This window comes from Petromyzon marinus, chromosome 43 (genome assembly GCF_048934315.1).
Source record: "Petromyzon marinus isolate PM22_M1 ecotype Great Lakes invasive population chromosome 43, UKy_Petmar_22M1.pri1.0, whole genome shotgun sequence".
NCBI classification, from domain to species: Eukaryota; Metazoa; Chordata; class Hyperoartia; order Petromyzontiformes; family Petromyzontidae; genus Petromyzon; species Petromyzon marinus.
This window is the reverse complement of record NC_133709.1, coordinates 4,974,733-4,988,079: the sequence shown is the minus strand read 5'-3', so window position 1 is coordinate 4,988,079 and position 13,347 is coordinate 4,974,733. Positions and strand designations below refer to the sequence as shown.

Genomic DNA, 13,347 nt, shown 5'->3' with positions numbered 1-13,347 from the left:
TTGAAGTGGGACAGAGGCAATCATTCTGTGGATGCCAACGGTTTGTGATTTCTACTTTTAATTGTGCAAGAGTGTCACGGGGCCATGACGGCGAGCTGACGCGCGCTGTCACCGCGTTCCGTGCGCACCCATCGGCACCATTCATGTGACGACTCGCGGGAAACAGCCTGGACTATAACCGTCGTCTCGTGCCCTGGTGTCAAAAAGTGTCCCCAGCAAGGCGACACAAGGGCAACCCATTTACAGATACCCCACTGATTTCAGCAACGTGAATCCGTCCACCTCTGTCTGGGGTAGAGTGTTGTGTCCCCCCCTCCCCCACCCCCAGCACGTGTGGGTGCTTCTCTGGGAACTCTGGTTTCCTCCAACACGCATGAACGCTCCGTGATCGACCGAGAGCGTCTGCGTATATGTGGAGAACTGCAGAGCTTGGGCCAATGTTGGTAGCGCCGGCACACCGCCTGGCCGCTGGCTTCCCCCATCACCTGTGGTTCCGCAGCGGTTGTGAGATGCAATTTTGCACGAACGACGCCATGCATGTCTAAGCGTTGAACATTCCTCACAGCTGAAATTGAGGCAAATCATACGATAGTTATAATGTAATGCGTTTTGTCGTGCAGTCATTGGTGACCGGTTTTGTCACTCTTATTGTTCTGTATTTATGGTGGCAGCCGTTGGTGACTCGGCTGAGACTATCAACTATATATATTTTTAGGAACGAAGCTAGCTCTGAAGAACATCGTGCAAATCAATATCAACAATGTCACTATCATCAAACTCATGGGGATCGTCATCAAGTGTTTAGTTTGTTCTCCTTCCCCCGCACCTCCGATTAGCACGGTTTGGCTACCTACGGCGCAAAAGAAGTTCAACCTACTGTACATACCTCATCATTTGCTCACTCCGCTGCTGGATGAAGCCCCCCCCCCCACCACGCCGCCATCCCTCATGTTCCTGCATTGCCGCAACGCTCAATCTCATCGCACCTCTTCATCGCCGCGGTTTCTCGTGGTCATAGTGGACGAGAACTGTCGATGGTGTGAACTCGTCACCTCGGTGATGATTGCCAATGGACACGTCCCTTTGCAGGGCCAGAAATGGCCTGTGTGTTTATAAAAACTAAACAATTTTTTTTTTTATTTTACCAGGTAAGGCCCACTGAGCCCGATGGCGAGGGACCTGGCCACAGACGATAGCTGAACGAGGTGGCTTATCACGTGGGAATGTATAGCAGCAGCCAAATAATCCAAATGCGTGTTTCTAAATGTGGAGGGACAAACCGGAGCACCCGGAGAAAAATCCACGTGATCACGGGAGAACGCGCGTGTGTGAGTGTGTGGGGAGCGGTAGTGTCGCGGTTAGTGCGCTGCGCTATGAACCTGCCGACCCGGGTTCGATTCCCGCTCACGGCCAACACCAGTTATGGTTATCTGAGCCGGTCCTGGGCCTTCCCTAGGTAGACTCAGCCTCAAATTAGTACCTGGTGTGATGTGTAAACATCGTCACTACGGCCGGGCGTGGTGTTGGCCACCCACCCCCTTGTGTGCTGTGCCGCCCTTTATAGGTGCTCGCTAACAGCACTTGCCCCTACAGTCTGTTAAGGCCATACGGGGGATATTTTTATCTTTGTGGTTCGTTGTCATTCTCATGTGGGGAGCGGTGGCGCAGCGGTTAGCGCGCTGCGCTGCTAACCCGCTGGCCCGATTTCCATTGCTGCTCATGGCCAAGACCAGTGACAATTATCTGAGCCGATCCTGGGCCTGCCATAGGTCGACTCAGCCTCAACTGACCCGGTACGGTGTGTAAACATCGCCACTCGGGTGAAAACGGCAGTTGGACGTGGTGCTGGCCACCCACCCCCTCGTGCATCTTGCCGGCCTTTGTAGGTGCTCGCTGACAGCACTTGCCCTTAAGGTATATTAAGGCTATATAGGGGGGTCTTTGTCTTCGATTTATGTAACTTTTATTGGCAGCGGAGTGTTGTTGTGTAAATACACGCTGCTTTCGTTCACACAACGACAGTAGTAAGTCGGCGTTTGGTCAACTATTCAACTCTTTATTACAAACCGAGATAGTCATCGTGGAGGTATTTCACTGGCAAAAAAGTGAAGTTCAGAACAAGGATGATGGTGATGATGGCAACAGTTTGTGAACAACGCGTCCGTTGCACTCGGTAGCCAACGATTAACCTCCCCCCCCCCCCAGCGATACGACGATGAATCGTTGGAATATCGCACCCGTCGCCGTCCCATCTTTAAGGAGGGCGCGGCGGTGAAACGTCGCAGACTCTTAGCGGCGGCGGCTAAGCTCGCCTGACGTGCACAACCGTTCCGTGGAGTTCACCGGTAATTTTACGATGTCGAGCACCACACCAATTTCTCACGCGCGCGCAATTTGAGGCGCGGATCGCAAGCTTCAGGAGGACCAATCCGCACAATCGTCGAAGCTCCACTTCTGACACCACCGCTTTGACTTGACATCTAAAGAGAAATTTGCCGACACCCCCCCCCCCCCAAAATGTCCAACGGTAACGGGGAGTTTTATTGTACAACCCTGACGTGACTGATCCGTCATATCGATAGTTTATTATTACAAAAAATATATATTATAATATTTAGAAACGAAACACATCGTGTAACATGTAAAAAAAAAATACAGCAAATAAATAGAGGCCCGTGTGACCGCGACGACGGTTGCTACGTCTGCTTTCGCACGGCGGGACACGGGAGTGCAGGAGCGTTCAATGGACATATGTCCAGCCTAAATAAAGATTCTGATCCTGTTTACGAGTTCACGTCGCGATCGGTGAGCAGGACAGCGGGTGGCTTGATGGAGTCGTCGTTCACGGAGGCGAGATGTTAACAACCTCGCCCGGTATACGCGACATCGTGGGTTTCCATCCCCACCCCGATGCCTGTTGAATAATTTTGAGTTCGCGTGTCTCTCTCACTGTGGTGGCATGGGGATCCTCCAGTTTTTTCCCTGCACGTTAAGAATGTGAATCGAAGGACGTTTAGAGCATTTGGCTGCTGTAATTGGCCACGTGATGATAAGCCACGGGTGGTCCAAAACGCCGCCCCGGCGATCGACGGGAAAGCCTTCACAGCTGGAAGGGGTACACGGCGAGGAACTCCTTGAGTTTGCTCGGCAGTGGCAGCCCCTCGAGTGCCGGGTTGCTCCCGGACTGAGCGCAGCAGGCGTTCAGCGTCCTCCTGCAGCAGTGGTCGAGCCTGGGCGGGCGGCGGGACCTCCCGAGGGGCCGCCGCAGCCTCAGGGGCACGCCCCTGGATCTCCTCGGCGGGGCAGCGTCGCCGCAGCCCCCGCTCCTCCTCGTCCGCTCCTCTTCCTCCTCCTCCTCCTCCTCCGCGGCCGTGCGCCGTATGTAGTACTGGAGCAGGCTGATGATGCACTCGAACTTCGGTGCGCTCACCTCGAGCTCGCGCTCCGTCTCCAGGTAGAAGGCGCCGCCGTCGAACTTGATGCGCACGTTGGCGGCGCCGAGCGGCGTCTGCACGCTCAGCGTGTAGAGGTGGCGCGAGTCGGCGCTGTTGCGCACCAGGAAGGTGCCGTCCTCCTGGCCCCCGAGCTCGGCGGCGGCGCGGGCCTGGCTCAGCGGGCCCCAGTAGAAGCCGCTCTCGAGGAGGCTCAGCCAGCTGCGACGCACCGTCAGGAAGGCGGCCTCCGACGCGAACGTCAGGAAGTGCGTCCGCTGGGAGGCCGGCGGCGGCTCGTCGCTGGCGGCGTCCAGTGCCGGAGCGTTCCTCCGCGGGGCCTTGGCGGGCCCCAAGGTGGAGGTGTTGACGGGCCCCGCGTTGGCGGCCGAGGAGAGCGGCACGTTGAAGAAGTCGGTCGTGCGCATGGTCAGCGGGGATGCGTGTCCGCGTGCGGCGAGAGAGGCGTTGTTGCCGTTGCTGTGTCGGTTCTTCCGAGGCGGCCGCACGATCGTGGGGCGCTCGGCCGACAGCGGCTTGCGTTTGTTCGGCGAGGGGTGTGAGGGCTGCTCTCTATGTTTGAGCGGCCGAGGCACCGATATGCCGGTGGTCTGCAAGACAAAGGAGTAGGAGGAGCTGGCGTTAGAGAGTGGACGGCCCTGCAGGTGAATGCCGCGGTTACTTTCCATGGGGGTCCCCTGATAACATCTCGACAAGCAATTGTTGTTGAAGGCTGGTTGTATCGACGCAAAATATAATAGAAAATGCAATTACGGAATTGGCCTTCCGTTAAAAAAGACATTTGGAGACCTGTTACATAGCTGATGATAATGTTGTACACTTGCCACATGCGCAGTCTTTTTCTCAATCCCCCTTCCCTGCCATGGTCCGCATGGCGAGGGAGGGGGGAGTATTTGACCGTACTCTGCAACGTTAGTATCGGCGATTAATGGATTTGTTAGGTTCGCTGCGAAACATGTGCGTGACTACGCGAACGGCAGTGTCTGCTCCCCGCAACCTTCATCGTGAACGATGTACTGGCAGCACCGGTTCCACGTGTGGAACGCCTCCCATATGCAAACGATGACTTCACCGTTTCACAAAGTGAAACTCTTCACTTCTGCAATGCAACGACCCGCGTAAGCGACGCGGGGCAAAGCCGACTTAACCCGTCACCCACGATGCCCCCGAAACCCGTCCCACACCTCCGTGCGATGGTGCACAACAAACATCGCGGAGTTTTTATGCCCTGTGATTTTGTATGACCTTTTTAAATTTTCACCCTCAAAATCCGAATGCTGCCCTTAATTAAACTATGGCTCTTTACCCCACCCCCTTCCTCTTTCTGTCTACGCCTTTCTCCTTCTGCTCCAGGCGGTCTCGGATCTGATGGGGCCTCAGAAAAGGTAATCGAGGCCTCATTTGGTATTTCACCCCAGGCATCCGAACACCTATTGACTGTCCTGCCTAACCCAAGCTACTCTGCCCTCCCCACGCACTCTACCACCTCTCCCCTCTCATCTCACTCTACTCCCCCCTTGCACTTTCCTACCTCTCCCCTCTCATCTCACTCTACTCCCCTCCACGCACTCTCCTACCTCTCCCCTCTCATCTCACTCTACTCCCCCCTCGCACTCTCCTACCTCTCCCTCTCATCTCACTCTACTCCCTTCCACGCACTCTCCTACCTCTCCCCTCTCATCTCACTCTACTCCCCTCCATTCACTCTCCTACCTCTCCCCTCTTATCTCACTCTACTCCCCCCTCGCACTCTCCTACCTCTCCCCTCTCATCTCACTCTACTCCCCCCTCGCACTCTCCTACCTCTCGTCTCACGCTTCCCGCCTCTCTGCACCAGCAGCTTTCTGTCAGAATCCCGAATCAAGCTCCACTCAGCGGGAGATCACTCCTCCCTTGCTGCCTTCATAGTCTGGAAGTCCCTTCCCCACAGTCATCCGTGATCTCGACTCCTCGCCCCATGCTCACGACCTGTGATTGCAACTCGCCATGTACGGAGTAATTCGGCGCTATCAAGGCTCAGTTCTGCACAGCTTGCGAGGTCTGATGAGACCATGTGCATTCCGGGTGATTTGGCAAAAAGGCGTATCAATTATTTTCTATTTACACCGGACGGGCGCCCTTCTGAGTCGGGTATCTTGCAAGGCAGATTCTAGCAAGCGCCGCTCAACGCTACGAAATGGATGGTTTCGGGCCTGGATGGCTCAGTGGCCAGGGTACCTCCGATTAGCAACGATTTGCTACGTACGGTGCGAAAGAAGTTCAACGTACGTATACGTGCATACGTACGGAGCGAGCAGCGCCCAACTGGAAGGTTACAAGCACAAATCCTGGTCGATGGTTGACTCGGCCTATCATCCCATGACCCCCACCATAAGAAATGCAGAATTTCCACCAACTGGCTTCTGTAAGGCCTATGACCAGGAGAGATGCACCAATGTGTCACTCAGTGTCTCATTACAGCAAGGAAATCGCCGAGACTTTTGTTGTTATCGATTGCTGTTGTCTGTTTGGTGTGTGGATGGACCATGGAGATTATAGTTGCCACCTGGATTCAATCTTGACCAAGCAGGTGATTACGGCAGCGATGCTAACCGTGTAAAGGAAGCGGCTGCCGGTAGGGCAAAGTTTGTTCACAAACACAAAAAAACATTTACACTCTTACTCATGCTTTATTTACAGAGAGCCCTGCCCAAAGCATCTGTTTATATGTTCACCCTAAAGTTCCGGGGGGGGGAGGGGGGACACCTTGCATCGATCAGTTGCTTCAACCGTATAGGGTTGATTTCACGACAAAAATCGCGACGTTCAGTTTCTCGCCAATGTGTACGCATTTCACAATTACTTTTATTGTAAGGGGGATTTTACTTTGTTGGCCCTTTGTTGTAGTCAGCCAGCACAGATGAAGGTGACCTAAAAAGGTTATTTGAACGCAGTTCAACTCAACTGAAGCCTGCCATAAGTGCCCCCCCCACCTCATTGTTGCCACAATTGTTGACACTTATAAAGTCAATAACTCTGTGGCCTCGAAAGAAAATCACACGTATAATCGGTGACGTTTTAGGCGGCAATGGCCCTTCTTCAGAGCATATAAAACAGAGAGGCCAGAGGCATTAAGAGTCAATAACGGTTTGCGAGACTGCACACAACAGCATGGGGCCTGAATGAGAATTACATTTTAAAAACGTTTATGGCGACCGTATTTTTTTTGCTTTAATATGCGTATGCATGGCTAAGGCAATCGACGTGAGGCAATATCGTCTGGAACGCTCTTCCTTCCGATGTTAGGAAGCCACTGGAGGCTTTATGCACTTTCAAACCATCTAAAACTCATGTATTTATAACTGCTTCGCGCGCGTTTAGTTTGTTCTCACCCCCCGCACCTCCGATTTGCACGGATGGCTACGTACGGTGGCATAAAAGAAGTTCAACATGCCTACACACAAATTATGCCAAACTAAATGAACTGGGGTTTTTTTTTACATTTCAAGTGAAATGTAGCCAATATTGCTGGCACATGTTGCGTGCCAAGGCGTATAGTGCCTGTGTGGATGAAGCAAAGGAGTGGGGGGAGGGGGGGCAACCCGGGGGAAGGGCGGGGCAACAAGGGAGGGGGGGCAAGGGGGGCAACCCCTCCCTCTGGAAGTGCACGTTTTGTCCTCGCGAGCACAGGGCACGCCGTCGTCGGTACTGAATGTACCCTTAGAGCCGCAACTCTGTCATGGAACCCATGGGGCTTCTGCACAAACCCAACAATGTGCTTGTCGGGGAGAGCAGTGAACCCACGGACCACCTACTGAGATTCCTCTGCGGCACCACAGTGAGCTTCCTCGAGATTTTGGCAATGCCAACGCCGAGAGAGATTCGGCCTGTGCAGAATATTGGGAAAAGACCCACAACGTGCGGGTTGGACAGGAGACGCGACGGAGACGGAGGAGACTTGTAGGCCCCTTGCTCATCTCCCAAGAACGAACTCCCCGCCAGCCGTTGTCAGCCCGAACGGTAAAAGGCGCCGGCGCCGAAATCGCCAGCTCACGCCATTGCCAGCGGACGCGCCTCCCTCCCACTGGAGGGATCTCTCTCGAAGGTGCTGGTGGCGGGGAGGGGGGGGCTCTCTGGCTACGGGTAATTTCTCCTTGCCGACCCCCTCGATTACAGCGAATCTCGCCCCGGTGTTTGCTCCGGAGCGGAAGAATTCCCCGCCCGACGCGTCCGTCCAAATCCACTGGCGTGACCGAGAGGGCCTTCAACAACGGCGTCTGTCTTGGGGGATTCGCTTGACTGTGACGGCACTTGATAGGTTGTGGCGTGATGCTTGAGCACCCACTCACCTCGCGTGCCTTGCCCGCCTTCCTGGGTTGCTACTCGCTTCACAGCACTTGCCCCGACAGGCTACACAGGGGGTTGGAGGGGGGTCTTTGACGGCGAAAGACAGGGACGGAGGAGTCTAGGGCCGTCCCGCATCTCGCAAATCGCTTGCCGCTCGATGTTTAATTGTAAGCTCGGGAATCGAACCTGGTTTGTAGGGTTCATAGGTGCAGTGGGGTAAACCATTGCGACACCGTTTGCACACCCGCTGAATATAAATAACTATGCACACAAATGGTCAACGGTTGCACCTGCGGCGCAAGGCGACTTGAGTTCGATTCCCGGCTACGGCTAATACCCGTGGCTAGTGATATCTGAACCTGCCCTGAGCACCCCCCCCCCTGCCCTCCCATCCCCCGTCGCCAAAGCGCATTAACCAGCGTGGTGAAGTATGGTCAAATAACTCACACGACCGGTACGGCATGGGGGCGGGGGTGGGATTGCCCTCATTCGGTAGTGGGTGTTCAAATCGGCGGGTACAAGTCACCTTACGCGAACATTTTATAGCGACGTTGATTTGCGTTTAACGTGGCGAGATCTCAAGATATCCGACGAGCCTAGGAAGCTCTTTTTTTTTGGGGGGGGGGGGGTATTTCAACAGATGCCCAGAGATGAACGGAAGGAAGGCCGCCGCTCACCGACGGCCTTTGAGACGTGACTCATAGACAAGAGAGAGCCATTGACCATTTGTTAACGTTTGGCTGTGACAACGAGCAATGTGTGGGCGCCGGTGACATCCGCTTTACGACGCTGGTAAAGGTAGCAAGTAGGATTGCAACATAGCCCCGTTAGGGGGGGGGGGCCTGACGATAATTCGTGGCAGGATTTACGATTTTTTTTGTCGTTGTTATGGATCTTGTAAACTTGTGAAACTGCGAAAAAATGTATCTCGATGGTCTGCGAAGGGCAATGACAGGACAGCATATAGAATGGAATCCATCTGTGCGGGGCTTGAAGCGTTACCCCCACCCTCTCTCCCCCAATGTATATTTTCCACGATGGATTTTCTCCGGATACTCCCGATTTCCTTTCAGCGTGAAGACAAATCACTCGTGAATGGAATTTAGCCAAACAGCTCCCAATGGCGCCAAGAGCCTCCTTGAGAAGGGCCTTGAGGCTCGGGAGAGAGAGAGAGAGAGGCCGTTTTTCCGAGCAAACGTGGCGGCATTATAAAAGCCGGGACCATATTCAGGGTTTGCGATCCCCGTACAGACACCACCACCAACCCCCGTCCCCTCCAAGCGACGTCTAATGGCACCATTACCTTTCTGCTTAACAGCGGGTGGAAGACTTGTCAAAGCGATGCCCCCCCACCCTAACCTCCATACCTTAGCGCGTGGATTGTTAAAATTTGTCATAATTTTTATTGAGATAGATGGATGGGGCGGGCAGACGTGGGGAGGTATGGAAATAAATATATATTTCTTGATTTGAAAATATATCTTTGTCTATAACGTATCCCCCCCCTCCCCCCGCTATGTTTTGAGGTTCAAAGTGGGTTCTTGCTCAGAGTTGGCGTTTAGGTGGTGCTCAGCCTCCGTTTACAGCCCTCTGAGCCATGGGGGGGGGGGGGGTGGTGAAAATTCCACATTGATATGGCGGAGGCAAGATCTATCTATAAGAAGAACCACTGTTGACTTCCACACAAGGTGTGAACAGTGCTCTCTCTTTCTCTTTATTCTTGGTCAACTCCGGGAGAATTGATGGACACAACCAACCCTCAAGCAGGATGTGAGCCAAACCTGGCCTCTTATATTCTTTGGGTCTTTCGGTAAAGTCACGTAGATAGGTTCCGAGAAAATAACAAAAAAACACGTTTCGTTCATCAGGACGGCCGCTTGTGTTGCGATCGAAACGTCGTTTTTTGTTATTTTCTTTGAACCCATCTAGGTGACTTTACCAAAAGACACCATTGGAAACCTCATTTGCCAGTAACAAAATATGATAATTGTTTTTTTACCCTTTTATCTGGCAACAATGTAAACTTGACTCCTTGTAAAAAAAAGGTGTCAGTTTTGTTGCCAGATAAAAGGGTAAAAAAACAATTATCATATTTTGTTACTGGCAAATGAGGTTTCCAATGGTGTAAATGCTTACCCGGAGCTATCATACTCTGATGGTGCATTGCCTTTGAGTTGTGCGCCTTTTGGCGTCTTCTGGTCCAACACCATGTGAGACGAGGCTCTAAAGAAAGCTGTCTCGGGTGTGGACCAATCAATTTCAAGGACAGTGCATACATTATCAGAGTTGTCGTTTTTTGTTTGCGTTCCGACCACAGGTATTGTGGTCAATGTAAACATGACTCCTTGTAAAAAATGTGTCAGTTTTGTTTACCGAAAGACCCAAAGAATATTAATTTCTGCAGTCACGAAAGCTTTAAATCAAGGCTGGCCTCTTCTGTCTCTGAGTTACGATTTATCGTAAAATAACGGTAACAACTCCCCACGTGATGACCACGAGACGCTAATTCTTTAACGTCGCGAAGCAGTCCTTTAAAACAGAGCAGCAGGCTACCTACCCCTGGCACAGATGAATGAATGAGGCCCCGATCGAACCTTCACTTCCTCTCATAGAGGCTGACTCAGCGGTGAGTTAACACCGTGCCCTGTGTGGTGCATACCGAGCCTACAACGAGCGCGTGGCACGACTGAATGGCGCGCACGCAACACATATATAGCCGATGGGGCAAGTGCTCTTAGCGAGCGAGCACCCATTAAGAACGGCACCGGTACTTGCTGGGGGGTAGGTTGGTGTGGTCAGCAGCAAGCCCCGGCCGTCTTTGTCTCCCCCAGTGCCTGACGTTTACACACGGCCACCGGCTCCTCACTCAAGAGGGCTGAATTAAGGCTCAACGATTAATCGAATTCAAATCGAAATCGCAATTTGAAACAATGCGGTTAGCCAATCGCAAAGGCTGCGATTTGAAACATCCTATTACTTTCTTATTGGAATTGTTTATTTTTTTTATAATTATTATAACGTTTTTTTTATTTAACTTAACAATTTTTCTATGTTTGATTGTTCTTTTGTCAATTAAAACATTTTAATAAATACATGTTGGAGGCAATTCATAGATTTTAAGTTCTCATCCTTGCATTAGAATATATAGAGCGGTTGATATTTTGATGGTTTCACGTGGTAATGCTCCATCACGTTGTTTTAAAAATCTATTACACAGTGAACATTGAGCTGAAGCTCGACTTAAAAAAATGTAATCGCAATATTTGTCAGAAAAAAAACGCAATTAGATATTTCCCCCAAATCGTTCAGCCCTAGAGTGCATCGACCCGACGCCACTCACGAGCAGTCCCACGAATCGGTTTAGACACACACACACCTCGCCACTGATGGTAGCCGTGGTCGCGAATCAAACTCGGGGTTACTCTGGGGCGGGGAGCTCGCAACTGCAACGTAATGTTTGTCGCGCAGTGCGACTAACCACTGCGCCACATTTCACCCACCAAAGACAAAGATCCCGCGTATAGCCTGTAACAGACTGGTTGGGGCAAGTGCTGTTAGCGAGCACCTACGAAGGCTGGAACGGTACACGAGGGGGTGGGGTGGCCAGCACCACGCCCGGCCGCCTTTGTCTCCCCAGTGGCGATGTTTACACATCGCGCCAGTTGAGTCGACCTAGGTTCAGATAATCGTCACTGGCGGTGTTGGCCGTGAGCGGGAATCGAACTCGGGTCGCCAGGTTCGTAGCGCAGCGTAGCGCTAACCACTGCGCCACCGCTCCCCACCACACACACACACTTCAGCGCACACACAACTATATATAAAACATTAAGCATTTACCGTTGGTGAGACGTTGTTGGAGGTTGATTCTCTCTCTGGCTCTTTCTGTGCGAGCCAACAATGCCCCCTCCTTGTCTGATGTAAAATCTGTGAGCTGCCGACGGTTGAACCACCGCGTTTATATCGCCTCCACCACCGCTTCTCTCCCCGCCCCTGCGTGGAAGGCAGTCAATTCCGGACTCACTCCGCCTCCACCGACGAGCGCTTTCTAGTTCTGCTTTCAGCTTATCATCAGCATCGTCATCAAGCAGCAGCAGCTACAGCATCAGCAGTGGCGCGCGTGTGTGTGTATATTGCACGCACGTACGTACGTAATTTGCGTGTGTTGAACTTCTTTCGAACCGTTTCGTAGTCAGCCGTGCTAATCGGATGGTGCGGAGGGGGTAATGGACAACAATAAAAAATATATAATTTAATTAAAGTCCAGTGGTTCCCCCCCCCCTAACATCGGAGGGAGCGTTCCAGACGGCCGCAGAAGCAGCAGCACATCTGAGAGCTACCATCACGATCGCTTCTAACTTCACCCATTGCCGGGAATGTGTTCTTTTATTATTTTGGTACCCCCGAAAATTAAAAAAAAATTACGTGCGTTGCTTAATGTGACGGCCGAGAGATGCATTGCTTGATTTGTGTTGGCCGGGCCCTTTTGCTTTCATTTTCCTATCGCGCCATGCTCAGTCCACTGCTGGGATGTACCCCTCCCGAAACCGCCGCTCATCAGCATCAACATCAGCCACGGTCAATCCACTGCTGGATTAAGGCCTCCCCCATCGCATTCACAGTTGTGTTTTACGCCTGCCGTTATTAATTCTCACGGAGCCGCACGCGTTTAACGCCTGTGCGTTGTGAGCATTGCTGTGCTGTTCTAACTTTGTCGTGGTGGAGGAGTGGCGGGGGGGGGGTGGCGTTACCGTATTCTCCAGATAAAACTGTGGCTCACTCCTAGGTCGACTCGGCCCTCAAACGAGTACTTGGTACGGTGTGTGTGTGTATGAAACCCCAAAAAAAACTAAATCAGCTAGTTGGGGAGACAAAGGCGGCCGGGCTTGGGTTCTGGCCACATCACCTGGGGAGGGAGTCGGGGAGGTGGGGGATTTAGCTGCCCGGGGGGAGGAGGAGGGAGTAGGAGTCCAGTGAGGTGCACGCGAAGTGAAACAAACAGCTGCTACGGAGAAGCGCTTTCTGGCAATGAGTCACGCGCGACGTCGTCACCGGCTGCTGGGAAAGCGCGTCACGCGGCGCCTTCACTTCCGCGACACCCCAACGGGCATCGCCGTCGCCTCCGCGACTACGAACTGCCACCACCACTACCATCACCACCACCACTACCATCACCACCACTACCATTACCATCACCATCACTACCATCACCACCACCACTACCATCACCACCACTACCATTACCATCACTGCCATCACCACCACTACTATCACCACCACTACTACCATCACTGCCATCACCACCACCACTACCATCACCACTACCATCACCACTACCATCACCACCACTACCATCACTGCCATCACCACCACTACCATCACTGCCATCACCACCACTACCATCACCACCACCACCACCACTACCATCACCACCACCACTACCATCACTGCCATCACCACCACCACTACCATCACCACCACTACCATCACCACCACCAACCGCTAGCATCACCACCACCACTACCATCACTGCCATCACCACCACTACCATCACCACCACCAACCGCTAGCA

The 13,347-nt window shown here is 52.7% G+C and overlaps 1 protein-coding gene across 1 annotated transcript; it reads right to left on the bottom strand.

The window, feature by feature from the left end:
* Positions 1-2,035: 2,035 nt before the first annotated feature.
* LOC116951527 (suppressor of cytokine signaling 3-like) lies at positions 2,036-12,614 on the bottom strand. The gene is made up of 2 exons (XM_032970221.2): positions 11,616-12,614; positions 2,036-4,042 (listed from the first exon to the last, which is right to left on the bottom strand). Exon 2 carries the CDS (start codon positions 3,857-3,859, stop codon positions 3,101-3,103), a length of 759 nt encoding a protein of 252 aa, XP_032826112.1. The 5' UTR covers positions 3,860-4,042; positions 11,616-12,614; the 3' UTR covers positions 2,036-3,100.
* Positions 12,615-13,347: the final 733 nt, after the last annotated feature.

What these genes read in the sequence shown, in the direction of transcription:
- LOC116951527 (XM_032970221.2), bottom strand. Translation starts at nt 3,859, where the DNA reads ATGCGCACGACCGACTTCTTCAACGTGCCGCTCTCCTCGGCCGCCAAC.